The 16,281-nt window shown below is 40.7% G+C and overlaps 1 protein-coding gene across 3 annotated transcripts in view; it reads right to left on the bottom strand.

Annotated features, from left to right (window-relative positions):
* Nucleotides 1–919: 919 nt before the first annotated feature.
* The window catches only part of PJA2 (praja ring finger ubiquitin ligase 2), a 53,087-nt gene continuing 37,725 nt past the window's right edge, over nt 920–16,281 (bottom strand). For all 3 annotated transcript variants that reach the window (XM_073677530.1, XM_073677540.1, XM_073677521.1), the window contains 5 exons: nt 11,883–12,068; nt 7,552–7,663; nt 4,627–4,741; nt 2,922–3,043; nt 920–1,244 (listed from right to left, as the gene is read on the bottom strand). In XM_073677530.1, the coding sequence (XP_073533631.1) occupies nt 1,119–1,244; nt 2,922–3,043; nt 4,627–4,741; nt 7,552–7,663; nt 11,883–12,068 (661 nt within the window). In that variant the 3' untranslated portion in view covers nt 920–1,118. The remainder of the gene's footprint in view (nt 1,245–2,921; nt 3,044–4,626; nt 4,742–7,551; nt 7,664–11,882; nt 12,069–16,281) is intronic.

Here is a 16,281-nt window from a genome sequence, read left to right as displayed (position 1 = left end):
GATGCTTTAGTCCAGGTCTGGGAGGAGATCCCACAGGAGCCGCAGCCTCATCAGGAGCATGCCCAGGCATTGTAGGGAGGTCATACAGGCACGTGGAGGCCACACACAATACTGAGCCTCATTTTGACTTGTTTTAAGGACATTACATCAAAGTTGGATCAGCCTGTAGTGTGTTTTTCCACTTTAATTTTGGGGGTGACTCCAAATCCAGGCCTCCATTGGTTAATAAATTTGATTTCCATTGATGATTTTTGTGTGATTTTGTTGTCAGCACATTCAACTTTGTACAGAACAAAGTATTCAATGAGAATACTTCATTCATTCAGATCTAGGATGTGTTATTTGAGTGTTCCCTTTATTTTTTTGAGCAGTGTATTATATATGTGAAAATACCTGGAGAGCATCAGTTTCTCAAACTTCCCTGCATGGCACCAGCAGATATAGGCACTCACTCAGATCATACTCCTTTCACCATTGAGACACTAGGTCTGAACACAGACACACACTTCTAAACAACAGCTTTACCATGTCTGCACATGTTCATGCCCTTGGAAACGTGCTCTCCATTTACACCCCAAAATAAAAGACTCTTTAAATTAAGTTTCAATATGCATTTTATTTTCAGTGGAACCAATTATTATCACAGAACATCTTCACATTTGATGCAAACATGAGAGATCAGTTACAATAGTGGCACAGCTGCAACCTTTTCACTACTGGAGGGCACACGGACAAAATGCTTTGCAAAGTCTGTTACCCCTTGTGTGGAAAGGATGTAAACATAACGTAAATGTAAGATTTAGTAGCTCCTTTCTGTAAAGCTCTAACTGCACTGCAGTTGTGAAAACACAAAAATGTGTTGTGCCACAAAACAAAAAAAGCTAAAGGCGCTGAACACAAAATAGCATTTATCAATATATTTGCTTACAATCTCTTTAATAACTCAACAACTTAAGCTATATACAGAAATGTGGCTTACAAAGTCTTCTAGTTATTCTAAACTAATAAATATTAGGCTTCATGCTTATAATTTTCAGTGAGTCAGTGCGTGTTTAAAGTAGCTCGTTCTTATCATTTACAACAAAAATAAACTGGTGCAATTGGTTAGGAAATGACTTCTATCGGGTTCCTGCTGCATTATGAATTGATGGGGGGCTGTCGTGGTCCGATAGGAAGGATGTGGCCGCTGCAGCCTCAGGAAGCAGAGATGTCAGAACGTGACGGCACACAGGGCATGTTCCAGACTGGAAAGAGTAATAAATATGTAGCTATTATGAATGCAATTTCCTTCCTGTACTTGAATCCATTGCAATTATACGACATTACTTATTCCTGCTAACCACAAAAACCAATAAGCATGCCCAAAAAATAGAAATGATTTCCAACACCATACACAGTGTAAAATGACATTTCTACATTGCAGACCGTGGTGGTCAATAGAGCAAAATCAAAACTGTTACAATGTGCACAGAACATCCTTGTGGACAGAACATTGTGAAGGTAAAATCTAGGATTAAAATTAAAGTGAAGTGTCACCTTATGGAATCTGTTTTAAAGTATAGCTCCAGTATAGTTAAATTCCCATAAAAGTCCTTTCTATAAAATCTACAAACAAATCTTGGTTACATGTATTTAGTTCACTACTCCACATGAAGTCAGAAACACTGAGAAGAACTATTAAGCTTGCTACCATCAACCCCAGATGAAGCCATCCATAGTGAAACATGCATTAGAAAGTTCTTCTCTAGGTGTATTCTATCTTACTGTGGATTTTGGGTCCATTTGGAGTAAGAGGGCTAATTGGGTTCCAGTACGATAACACATAATTTGTCCTCCAATACGAGGTTGGGTCAATCTACCACCTAAGGAGATAGAAGTAGTAAGCTTTCTAGAAACTATGTGTACACCAGGTGCCCCCTCTTGATTTGTCATTGTGTATCCTCATTTGTATTTATTGCATATGCCTTTTAGCTTTGTGTTTATCTTGCATCTAATAAAAGTTTTTGTAATTTTTGATATATGTCCTTGCCTGGTTTAGTGATATGTGTTTTTGTCATTTTTTCTGCACAAATACAACTTCTTGTTATTGGCGATTTTAATCTGGCAATGAGTTATTTAAATACAACTATCCTAATTAGATAAAAAGCAAAACCTAAAAATAGATATTATGATTCATATCTTCCATATCTAGTTATTAAAAATGATGTCATACAACAGATTGTTGACATGCAATATATAAACTGTATGATGACTTGGCATCAGGGCCACAAATGTCTGGCTTGCTCACAATATCTAAATGTATAGTTAGTGTACACAAAATATTCATAATCAGGTCTATAAAAGTTCTCAATAAACCAGGTGCATAAACACCCAGAATGCTATGCGTGAAAGGTTTTCTATCATCATTTTTCTTGGAAGAAAATCAACAAGAATATTAAAAGAAAATGAAGAAATCAGGACAGATCAAATCTAGCCGAACCAACAGTGATATAGATCATAAGAAACTGCGAGCAAGATAGAAATACACAGATTTACAGAGAGAGGCTATGGGTCAGTATAGAAGAAGCAGCATATCAAAGGCAGTGTGCAGATTTCATCCAAGAGCATGGTAAAGTCCAACACATGATGGGAAGCGAGGGAAAGGAAATTCCAGCTCCTATAGTGCTACCAATATTCTAATAATAGGAACCGTCCACTTCAAATGATTGGATGGCAAATTACAGAGCATGTAATTCCGGACAGTTCCTGGACATGCTAGACTGGTATATGCATCACACAGTTTTACTTTGTCAGAAATGAGGGCAGCAGGACCATGCTTATGTGACAGGACAGATGTGCAGAAACTTTTCTATTTATTTAAACTGAGGAACACTCTGATATTTTTGACTAACTTATTAGATATTCACTTATAACATACTTACTTTTTGCAACCACAAAGTCACACATGGCTTATGGAAGAGGTGGTGACAAGGGAGTTCTGTTAACACCTCATCTTTGCTATACTCGCTACAGCATATGGCACAGCACTGCTCTTGACCTACAACTAAAAGAAGAAAGGAAAACAAGTCTTAATACATTTCTTCCAGGATGGGGTGTTCCATGCCAAGACAGCCCACATTAACCACTTCTCGATTTGCTTTTAATAAGAAAAACAGCTCTAAGTATAAATGAGAATAGATGGGACAGAGATAAATGGTTTCATTATTCCTTTTAACTATGTTTTAACTATGGCCGTTTCTCAAAAACTGGAGTATTGTTGGGATGTATTACCAGTATTAATTTGGATAAGATTCGGCATATATATGGAGAAAGACAAAAGAAAAACCATTATGAACAAACAACCAAACACATTATTCAATTAAATAAGGCCTACAAATTCTTAACTCTTTGCAGGCTTCGAAGGCCATGTGTTTACTTGAATAATGGGATTTTTTTGCAACGGTTTATAACAGAGCTTGAGTAAACATTTATTTTTTATTTCTTCTTGGATTACATTCTTTTTTTTCATATGTGCATTATGCAGTCGAGACCTGGCTTGGGATGTCTCTGTACCATATTTTCCAAACAATCTAACTTCCCTTGAGCTGTGAGCTGATTGTATTTTTTAGTTTTCAAGTATAATACTCCAGTTTGTGTATTTTGAGGGTTCCTTTCTCCATACAGAACACTTGTCCTTGCCAAAGACAACATTCTTAAAGGGAATCTGTCAGTGGGTTTTTGCAACCTCATCTGAGAGCAGATAATGTACGCAAAGAGAAGCTGAAAAAAGACACATAATGGATGGCTCCTGGGACAGAAAATATGACGGATGGTTCCTGGGACACATGCAAGAGACCACCACTTCCACAGTTCGGACTAGAACATAATGTGGAACAGGATGAAAGAAAAAAGGCATACATCTTTGTATTTTGTACATTTATTTAGTGTTGTGTTCCCTTCAGGTCTTTGCTTCACACATACACACCGCAGGCTGTCACACATGATGCCAGTGTCTTGACAGCACGAAGAAGGTTGACTCAGATTAAATTTCCATGCAGTTGCTATCACCATTACCTGAATTGTTCCCACGCATATAAAAAGCCAACCAGTCATGTTGAATATGTAGTCTGATTGTCCAGCAAAATATTCTAGTGCAGGAAGATCTAAGCAGATGGATATATAGGTTCGTGGGAAACACTAATACAACTTGTGTTTTATTCATGGAAATCCTTGCCCATTCTGAGCTTTATATTCAAGGGGGTGGTTCTAATGAATGATTGACATCTATGTACAATTATACAAGGAAGCTTGTACTAAAAAAAGCCTTCATTTTTTTTTTCATCAAACCACAATAAATGAGTGAAAAGGAAGTTTAGGATCCCAATTGTAGAGATTGGTGGGTTCCAGCAGAGGGTTGACCATCAATCAGACATTTTCACCTATCCTGTGGACAGCGAATAAATGTCCTTTGCAAGACAGCAACTTAAAATTATATATATTACACAACTGTTCAGAATAAAATTCCCCAATAAATTAACACAATACATCAAGTAATGCAATATGCCCCATTTTTTTACCATCATTTCAGCATCATCAAGATCCCTAGCTTAACGTTCCTAAAATATTATTTTACGCTTTATATCTTACGGTTGTGTTCATCAGTGATGATGATCTGTGGAAGACACTCAATGCTTTCTTTTGTAGCTGGAGGGTGGGCCTGTTCAACATCTACTGCTAAAGACTCCAGATGTGCCAGAGCAGTCTATGGAGACAAAGGCAGTTACTTTAATAAATTCACGGTAATCCAGTCCAAGCATTATGTGCCATATAAAAAGTCATAGCCAAAGTTGGTTAGAGGAACGTCAGCAACTACAATCAGGAAGTTAATAACAGAAAAAACAGAGCACTATACAATTAAATAAACCATGAATTTTTATTAATATACAATTTCATTATAACAATATAAAAGTGAGAGTCAGTGGAAAATAACGACAACCTATTAATGGTCCAGTGCCATGCAAACAAAGACATCCTAAGCAGTCAAAGTGGTCAGCGCTTAGTGTTAGAACCCCTAACTATAATAATTACCAAGCTATCAAAAATGTGCTTAATTATAAATAAACTGAAGGACGTAACCTTCAATCCCTTTGTGCATGTAAATGAGCAGTATCATACACAAATCAGTGGTCAATTAGTTAAGGTGCTTACCCATATTGTGTCAAAAAGTTGCATGTAACTGGGCATGATCCTGACACGCATTTCGTGGTAGCTTTTTCAAACAGGGAATGTGGAAAAGACTTGGGGGCCGGTATTAAATATTATGTCTAATTAGGTTCCATCATCCATTGAGCATGCGCACTGTCACTTACCCCAGAAGTATCTCTTTCCGTTCCAGCACTCATCAGGCACGCACATCATGGAGAAATCTCCAGATGATGTCAGAGACATGAGAGCTTGAGTGTTCTGAGGCCATAGTGAAACGTCTAACCGGGGAATCGCAAAGCGCCTGCGCGGACGGATGGCCATTTTGGTGAAGTAAATTTTTATAATTATTTGCTCAGAGCATCTTGAAAAAGGTTCACAATACTGGACAGAAATGTCGCCACATGGGCTATTAAATAATATAGTTTTTTTTCTACCTTAATTGTGTGCTGCCTCCATATTTTGCTGGGCGGCGCTCATAGCATCCCCGCAATGACAACCACAGGGGTCTCCTGCAGACCCGGGTTGTCATGCCAACCCATCGGCGACCCGCAGTCATGTGATATGGGCGCCGATGGGCGGGTTTTGTGAAGTGCTTCCGATGCGGCCATGTTAAATGCCACTGTTGGAGCTTGACAGCGGCATTTAATATGTTAACAGTTGGGGGTGGATCGTGATTCCACCCGTGGCTGTTAGGGGCACATGATAGCTGATCAGATCAGCTGTCTTGTCCCCAGAATGGTGTGGGCTCATCGCCGGAGCCCGCATCAAAGGGAGAGTCATGCCATGCGCCGTACATGTATGGCGCATGACGTGAAAGGTTAAGCATAGGGGGTGGATCAATCATGCTTTGGAGTTGTGCTGCAGCCAATGGCACGGGGAACATTTCATGGGTAGAGGAAACAATGGATTCAATGAAATTTCAACAAATTCTTGATGCAAACATAACACCATCTGTAAAAAAGCTGAAATTGAAAACAGGATGGCTTGATAATGACCCTAAAACGTCAAAATCCACAATAGACAACCTCAAAAGCTTAAGGTTTTACAATGGCCCCCACAGTCCCCTGATCTGAAGATCATTGAAAATCTGTGGCTAGACCGCAAAATAGCAGTGCATGCAAGACGATCCAGGAATCTCACAGAACCAAAAGAATTTTCCAAGGAATTTTCCAAGGAATAATGGATGAAAATCCATCAAACAAGAATTTAAAAAGACTTGTGTGGCCACAAAAAGCATTTACAAGCTTTAAGACTTTCAAAAGTGGGTGCTACTAGGTAGTAACCATACAGGGTGCCCAAACTTTTGCATCGGCCCATATTCCTTTCCATTTAAAATGTAAAAAAAAATAAAAATATTAATATATATATTATATACATATAATTTTTTTTTTTTTTTTTTTATCTTTTACATTTTAAAAAAGGATAAATAATAATAATAATAATAATAAAAATAATTCATATTTTTTGGCTTAAAATACAAAGGAAGTGTGTCATCTTTAACTTTAGGCCTCTTAAAGTTAAAGATGACACACCTAGAGATCGTAGTAACGTAGGTTGAATAAAGACCTAGGTCCATAAAGTTCAACCTTAATTCATCTTCAACTTGCTTAACTGTTCATAATAACAGTAATTTTGACCAGGGGTGCCCAAACTTTTACATGGCAGTGTAGTTGTGTCTGCAATTCAGGGCTGTGGAGTCGGAGTCGGAGCCCATTTTGGTGGAGTCGGTATAAAATGGACCGACTACTAAATTAAATTGGGTACAGTAGTTCAATGCAGTTTGTGGGGAATATTTTTTCATAAGAATTAGGTCAAGTTATGAAATGTCCTATAAAGGTCTGTCCTATTCCTAATCTAAGGGTCTAGACTTTTAGCTGAGATAAATCTGTGCTACAGTAAATTTATCACTTAAACATGAGCCATGTATGAGGGAGTCGTGGAAATTCTAGAGTCGGAGGATAGGTCATCAATGTCCTGATCGGCCGGGGTCCGACACCCGGCACCCCCACTGATCATCTGTTATCGGTGTTGTCAGCCGCCGGCCGGAAGTACTCACTTGCGGAGCTGGCCATCTACTTGTAGTGGCCAGGGCTTGGTACTGCACCTCTGTCTCCTATTTAAACCAATAGGACGTGTAGTACCCTGCAGAGGCGACTGCAAGTAGACGGTCAGCTCTGCCAGTAAGTACTTCTGGCCGGCGGCTGACAACACCGATACCAGCTGATCGGCGGGAGTTCAAGGTGTCGGACCCTAGCCGATCAGAACATTGATGATCTATCCTAACGATAGGTCATCAGTGATAAACTAGTGGACAACATCTTTTAATAATGAATGCAGTACAAGTTACAGCAATGTAAGTGAAACTACCTCCATTGCTTGTGCAAGCCTCTCTTCAAGAGCCATATATGTAAGAAACTGAGAATCCATGTAGGACATGGCTTGAGCTACGCCGATACCATCTCCAAAGTCATCTAGCAACCTAAAGAGTAAACAGGAGAAAAAAAAAGTAAACATTTTATTTATATCTCTACTGCTCAAAAAAATAAAGGGAACACTCAAATAACACATCCTAGATCTGAATGAATGAAATATTCTCATTGAATACTTTGTTCTGTACAAAGTTGAATGTGCTGACAACAAAATCACACAAAAATCATCAATGGAAATCAAATTTATTAACCAATGGAGGCCTGGATTTGGAGTCATCCCCACAATTAAAGTGGAAAAACACACTACAGGCTGATCCAATTTTGATGTAATGTCCTTAAAACAAGTCAAAATGAGGCTCAGTATTGTGTGTGGCCTCCACGTGCCTGTATGACCTCCCTACAATGTCTGGGCATGCTCCTGATGAGGCTGCGGCTCCTGTGGGATCTCCTCCCAGACCTGGACTAAAGCATCCGCCAACTCCTGGACAGTCTGTGGTGCAACGTGACGTTGGTGGATGGAGCGAGACATGATGTCCCAGATGTGCTCAATCGGATTCAGGTCTGGGGAACGAGCGGGCTAGTCCATAGCTTCAATGCCTTCGTCTTGCAGGAACTGCTGACACACTCCAGCCACATGAGGTCTGGCATTGTCCGGCATTAGGAGGAACCCAGGGCCAACCACACCAGCATATGGTCTCACAAGGGGTCTGAGGATCTCATCTCGGTACCTAATGGCAGTCAGGCTAACTCTGGCGAGCACATGGAGAGCTGTGCGGCCCTCCAAAGAAATGCCACCCCACGCCATAACTGACCCACTGCCAAACCGGTCATGCTGAAGGATGTTGCAGGCAGCAGATCACTCTCTGCGGCGTCTCCAGACTCTGTCATGTCTGTCATGTGTGCTCAGTGTGAACCTGCTTTCATCTGTGAAGAGCACAGGGCGCCAGTGGCGACTTTGCCAATCCTGGTGTTCTGTGGCAAATGCCAAGCGTCCTGCACGGTGTTGGGCTGTGTGCACAACCCCCATATGTGGATGTCGGGCCCTCTTAACACCCTCATGGAGTCGGTTTGTAACAGTTTGTGCAGACACATGCACATTTGTGGCCTGCTGGAGGTCATTTTGCTGGGCTCTGGCAGTGCTCCTCCTGTTCCTCCTTGCACAAAGGAGGAGGTAACGGTCCTGCTGCTGGGTTGTTGCCCTCCTATGGCTCCCTCCACATCTCCTGGTATCTGCTCCATGCTCTGGACACTGTGCTGACAGACACAGCTACCCTTCTTGCCACAACTCGCACTGATGTGCCATCCTGGATGAACTGCACTACCTGAGCAACTTCTGTGGGTTGTACTGTAGACACCGCCTCATGTTACAGTACCCCTATGGGTGGGAGCAATGGCAAAATGAAAAAGTGAACAAAACAGCCGCCAAAAAGGATGAGAACAGAGAAATGATCTGTGGTCACCACCTGCAGAACCACTCCTTTATAGGGGGTATCTTGTATCTTGCTAATTGCCTATCATTTCTACCAGTTGTCTGTTCCATTTGCACAACAGCAGGAGAACTTGATTCACAATCAGTGTTGCTTCATAATTGGACAGGTTGATTTCACAGAAGTGTTATTGACTTGGAGTTACATTGTGTTGTTTAAGCGTTCCCTTTAGTTTTTTGAGCAGTGTATACAGTACAGACCAAAAGTTTGGACACACCTTCTCATTTAAAGATTTTTCTGTATTTTCATGACTATGAAAATTGTACATTCACACTGAAGGCATCAAAACTATGAATTAACACATGTGGAATTATATACTTAACAAAAAAGTGTGAAACAACTGAAAATATGTCTTATATTCTAGGTTCTTCAAAGTAGCCACCTTTTGCTTTGATGACTGCTTTGCACACTGTTGGCATTCTCTTGATGAGCTTCAAGAGGTAGTCACCGGAAATGGTCTTCCAACAAACTTGAAGGAGTTCCCAGAGACGCTTAGCACTTGTTGGCCCTTTTGCCTTCACTCTGCGGTCCAGCTCACCCCAAACCATCTCGATTGGGTTCAGGTCTGGTGACTGTGGAGGCCAGGTCATCTGGCGTAGCACCCCATCACTCTCCTTCTTGGTCAAATAGCCCTTACACAGCCTGTAGGTGTGTTTGGGGTCATTGTCCTGTTGAAAAATAAAGGATGGTCCAACTAAACGCAAATTGGATGGAATAGCATGCCGCTGCAAGATGCTTTGGTAGCCATGCTGGTTCAGTATGCCTTCAATTTTGAATAAATCCCCAACAGTGTCACCAGCAAAGCACCCCCACACCATCACACCTCCTCCTCCATGCTTCACGGTGTGAACCAGGCATGTAGAGTCCATCCGTTCACCTTTTCTGCGTCACACAAAGACACGGTGGTTGGAACCAAAGATCTCAAATTTGGAGTCATCAGACCAAAGCACAGATTTCCACTGGTCTAATGTCCATTCCTTGTGTTCGTTAGCCCAAACAAGTCTCTTCTGTTTGTTGCCTGTCCTTAGCAGTGGTTTCCTAGCAGCTATTTTACCATGAAGGCCTGCTGCACAAAGTCTCCTCTTAACAGTTGTTGAAGAGATGTGTTTGCTGCTAGAACTCTGTGTGGCATTGACCTGGTCTCTAATCAGAGCAGCTGTTAGCTCATCAAGAGAATGCCAAGAGTGTGCAAAGCAGTCATCAAAGCAAAAGGTGGCTACTTTGAAGAACCTAGAATATAAGACATTTTCAGTTGTTTCACACTTTTTTGTTAAGTATATAATTCCACATGTGTTAATTCATAGTTTTGATGCCTTCAGTGTGAATGTACAATTTTCATAGTCAAGAAAATACAGAAAAATCTTTAAATGAGAAGGTGTGTCCATCCGCCAGACAAAATTCCAATCGTTTTATCATCTGATTGGACGAGAACATGTGTCTGGGCTCATTAACTAAAGTGAAATCAAACAGCCCTGACAGATGAATTTATACAGAATTGTTATTCTAATCATATTTTACAATAATAACCGCATACATTATTAAATTAATCTCTTAAATGTCATGTAACACGTGTGCTTACTTTGCAAATCCATGTCAGAACGGCTATATACAGTAATAATTTTTTAAAGTATTCTCCCCTGATATTAAAGGAGATGACTGGACAATGCAATTAACATCGGTGTTTAGGGGATAAAGGTGTCTTTAATGTCTTGTGATTGAAGTCCATAAGAGGTTGGACTACCAAAATATATATATTTTTTTCTTCATTTCAAGCAAGAAAACTTTCAAAAAGGGATTACACAGACATTCGGACAATGAAAAAATTAATGAAAGTAGACCAGCCTCATCTGGTTTAAGAGATGTAACAATTTATATAATTATTATCTGGAGATTGCTTTCAGGAGAACCAATTTGTGAAATTTCATGAGTGTACCTGTATTTACCAAACAATTAGTCTCTGGTGGCAAGGGGAGAGGAGGGAATAGATTTGCAGGACCCAGGTTCAGCAGCCTTGTCAGTGGTCTGTAACTGCTGGACAGGTGCCCTGTAAATCGCCAACTACTATCTGCTGACATCCCCAAGGCTTTTTTTGGCAATTAGGCCAGGTGCCATTTAGTGCGTGTCATTCTGTAACGGTGACCTCGCTACGGGCTTACAAGTCAGAAGAGGCACCAAGGATGCCGGCTGCTAGTCTGGTGGCCATGGACTACTGATGTGGTCCCTGCACCAGCTTCCTGCAAAGTGATTCTCTCATCTCTGGTGATAAAGACATTTAAAAAGTTATGGTATGGTATTAAAAAAAGGTTCTTCACTAAAACATTGAAAAAGAAATAAATATATATTATATATATATATATATATATATATATATATATATATATATATATATATATATATTTATTATAATACAACAATACAATATACTATTATAATATATTATTAGATAGATATATTATATCTATCTCTATCTTTGTTATGTACGTGCATATACACACACACCCACCCCATTCACACAGCCGTTCATGTCTAAAAAAAACTGCAACTCCCAACAGAAACCCGACAGAATCCATGCAGATACCACTTGTTCTACAGCCATTCTGTGGTAGTCATGCCTTTGTTATAATTTGAAACCACAAAGCAAGTATGAACAGAGCTTTACCTCATATGAAAGTCAGATCTAAAGATTATTACTGTGTTCCACATACTAATACTTATAAGATTATTATTATACATGACACACTTCTGACTCCATATGGATGAGTGTGTGGTAAACTCAGCCTACCTCCATTCAACTTCCAAGTCTTCACTCATACTTGAGTCATCCTCCAAATTATTATTCCCATCCAAAATAAAAAAGCCTGGAGGTAAATAGTGGGGTCCAATCTCATTTTCCTCATCTGTGCTGCTTTCGATGTCCTCACGATACTGTAACCAGGGGATTTCACCATCTTCCAGAGAATTTTGCTCCCTTAAAGGCAAGTTCATTTTCAATACAAATGCAACAATGTATGAAGTGGTTATGGTAAATTGTAGCAATATACACAATATACAGAAAACTGTTCTTAGGGTATGTGCACACGATGCAGAAATGAAGCAGAAAATTTCTGCATCATTTCTGCATCTCCCTGGCAGAAAAAACGCATGCAGATTGTGCATGCGTTTTTCCTGCAGAATACATGCGGATCCACATGCAGATTCACATGCGTTTCCGCATGCAGATTGACAAGCGCTTTCCAGGCGATTTTAGCATCACCTGGAAAGTGCTTGATAACTAGGTCACACTATATAAATCCATGCAAACAGCATGGATTTATACAGTGTGAACCGAGAGAGTGTATATACTTACCTCTGATGGCCCGCGCTGTCCTGCTCACTCCGTTCTCCCGGCTGCCGGCAACTTTGAATTGAAAGACCTGCCGACGTCAGCGTCACGTGACCCGTCACATGACTCTGACGTCACCGCAGGTCCTACAACTCACTGCAAGTGCCGGGAACCAAGCGGGAGCGCTGCGCGGGCCGACAGAAGGTAAGAATACATTTATTTTTTATTTTATTCTTCTTTTTACAGCTTTTTTAATGGTACCTGGGTGTGGATGAGACTCTCCTCTCCTCCACACCCGGGTACCATCCGCACATTAGAACGCACCAATTACGCAAGTACAAATGCTGTCTTGCGGAATTGGCGCGTTCTAATGCAAGTCAATGGCGGCGAAATCGCCGCGTTTCCGCAAAATTAATTGACATGCTGCGGATTTTTGACCGCAGCGTTAACGCTGCGGAAAAATCCGCATCATGGGCACAGCACATGCGGATTTCCATTGGGGAACATTGCTGCCCTTCTACCATGCGTTTTTCATGCGTTTCCGCGGCGTTTACGCAACTGCAAAAACGCCGCGGAAACGCATGAAATACGCATCGTGTGAACACAGCCTTATTCACAAAAAATAGAAAATGAACACACACTGCAAACAGCCTTGATTTAAAAAAAATATATATAATTGTAACCATGGAAACACGTTTGCATAGGAACAGTGAACACAAAGGTGCTGCTACATCAGTGTTTTCTGGCGCTAAACATTTTGTGACTTGGCGTTAACTTTTTACCCCAGTCTCAAGCAGCACTGCCAAAATGGGTAGAGCTGGGGAGGGCAGAGCCGCAGTGGGACAAGCGTGGGTGCGTCTGCCTTTCAAATGCTTGGAGAGCGGCATTATTTCTTACATCAGAAATTTTACTACAGTCAATGACTGGAGTAACATTTCTGGCGAGGAGCATGCCGCTGATAAAAGGCGCAAAATTCATCAAGTGGTGTATGCCCCCTACTGAATTCAGAGCATATTATTGCTGCACACCCCTCATTTACACCAGCATAAGATACGATACATTTTAAGCAAGATACAGAGGTGTATATAATTGGTAAAATATTTGAGCCGTTTTTCTCTTGCAGGTCATAAATACCTTTTGCAGATTACAAATCACGATGACTGAATACATTATGCTAGACGATTCTTGTTACAAGTCACACATTTCACATTTTAGTTTAGGATAAACATAAATCATTTTATTGCCTTCTCTACTCCAATGAATCCGGATGATTGTCCTCCAATATCTGAAGGTCCTTGAGAAGAAGAATGAGTGATGGGTTTATACCAGGGGAGAGTTTGGATTTTTTTGTTGGAACTAAAGCAAATTGCAAACAAGCGTGTAGGGAGGCACGCTGGGCACAACGGGAATAAATAAATGGCCATGATAACCATGTGAGACCTAAGATAAAGGTACCCAACTCCTTATCTGCGTGCAGGTAAGGGAGATGAAAGAGGCTTAGGGGTGCGAGGGGAAATAAGAGTCAAAATATAATAAAATTAACATAGTAAAAATGAGCTTTTCCAGAATTTTAAAATGCACTGGAGTTGGGGAGAGGGGAGGTCAAAATGGAAAAATAAACAATGCAAAATAGCAATAGTAATTGGGTACAGTAGTTCAATGAAATGTCCTATAAATGTCTGTTCTGTTCCCAATCTAAGGATCTGGACTTTTAGTTGAGATGAATCTGTGCTGCACTTCATGTACATGCTGAGTAGTGAGGCCGGGCTGTGGAGTCAAAGTCAGGGAACTTGAGGAATTGGTGGTTTGGCTTACTGACTCCATAGCCCTGCAAAATAGTATCCAAAAAATTCCACAACAAATGAGCCATAGCCATTATGTCAATTATTTCTATGTGCTGATGGGTCAAGCTTTGTGACATGTCAGCTTTGTGAATTAGCGTCGATCAAATGATTTTTTAAAATGGTACTCCAGATAAATGTTAATACAGCGCAGCCTACGCTATTAAAAAAATAACTATGTGAGGCTCTTGTGTATACCTAGCATATACCTGTTTTGTTACATCTTGATTCTTTCTTTGCTCGCCAATATGGTTTCCCTAATGCAGACCAAATTCACCATAATGGCTTTGGCTTTGCAGAGGGGTGAAGTCTCATTACATTTGACAGGCTCTGCTCTGAGTCCTAGCTAATGGCAGCAGTGATAGACTAGCGAGATAACACCTGTCCTCTAGCTCACTTCACAGTCCATGTTGATGCAAGTCCTCTACCTCCTGCTGGTGATCGGTTTCTCCTTGTAAGATGTATGAATGGAGACAATCAGAATCTCATAAGATACAATGAAAACTCAGCACCCACCATTTGCAGATAGTAGAAGCACTTGATGCGAGTCAGAGGAGTCCTACTGAGCTGCTAGTCATTGTAGGAATTAACCTATTGTATCACTGATCTGTTATACAAGGCAGACATTATATGTTTATCTGCATGCTGAACCCAGAGACAAGGGATGAATCTGTCAAGCGTCTGAAAGAATTTAATATGATACCTTCCTTATGGAGGTTTCAATGTGAAAACATATTAGAAATTAACAGATTCCAAAACGGCACTGAAAATCATCGCAATCGGGTACCAGTCCTTGCTCTGCAGTGTACTTTTTCCATCGTGCAGATAATAGATCAGTGCCAGGAGTGGAGCTGTGTTACTAAGTCCTGCGCCTACCTCAACAGCAGGAACGGTTTACAGTCCAATCCTGGCAATTTAACCCCCTAAATGCAGTGTTCAATAGTGACTGCGGCATACAGGTGGTTAAGCACAGGAGGTGAAGTACTCTCTACTACCCCCTACAATTTGAAGGTGGGGTGCCGAGTGTGTCCTATGGCAACCATGGGGCCTAACAATTGATTTCATGGCTGCCACTTTACTATTCCAATTACATCCTGCCAGAGCCATGGTCTAAAACAGAGACGTCAAACTCAAACATACGCAGAGAGCCTAAATTCAAGGGGTTGTCCGGTCTAAAATGATAAGTCTGCAGTTACTCTGTGTGACGGCAGACTTATGAATCCCCCCAGCGCACGCATTGTGCGCTGCGAAGATTCGCCGGTTTCTGAGCGGGGAACGGCAGTGATACAAGTGATATGCATTCCCCCATCCAGAGCCCGTCTAGGGGGTGCAGCCTCACTCCAAACACTTGTATTGAGCGAGTCCACGCCCAGTCTAGTGTATGGAGCGAGGCCCTGTAAAATGGACGAGCAAAAGAACAACAGTACCAGTCTTGGGAGGTTCTTGTTCACCTCCTACACCTTCCAAAAAAATGAAGAAAAAGCTATTTTAAAAAAAAGTTATTTATACCGCAAAATGGAGCCAATGAAAACTTCAGCTCGTCCTACAAAAAAAAAAAAGTCTTCACACAGCTTTGATGAAAAAAATAAATAAATAAATAGTGCCATCAAGACATACGATTTCTTTTACAAAGTGTTTTTCTTGGTTGGCAAAAGTAGTAAAACAAAAAAACTCAATTTGGTACCGCTCGATAAAAGAAAAGATTGTATATGCTCTGCCATGAACAGCACAGATTAGAATGCAAAAATGCAGTGCTCAGATCGCTGTTTTTGTCCATTTCTCCCAGAAAAAGTAAATAAAAGTGAGCATATTAATTATATCAACTCCAAGAACCCCTATGTTGACAGGGAAATAAAAATAAAGACAGTGAAAAAAGGTTATATGGAAAAAAAAAAAAAAAAAAAAAAAAAAAAAGCTTTGTCTGGAAGGCTCAAATAGGTCCAGCTTTTAAATGGTAGCAGATGCTCTGTAAACATACCGGCCCACTGGTGAGAATCAACACCCTCCATAAGCAATAG

This window comes from Phyllobates terribilis, unplaced genomic scaffold (assembly GCF_046119375.1).
Source record: "Phyllobates terribilis strain yellow unplaced genomic scaffold, ASM4611937v1 Scaffold_1__5_contigs__length_1240528914, whole genome shotgun sequence".
Taxonomy (NCBI): domain Eukaryota; kingdom Metazoa; phylum Chordata; class Amphibia; order Anura; family Dendrobatidae; genus Phyllobates; species Phyllobates terribilis.
Note: the sequence above shows the minus strand (reverse complement) of the source record. Positions and strands in the feature narration are given on the sequence as shown.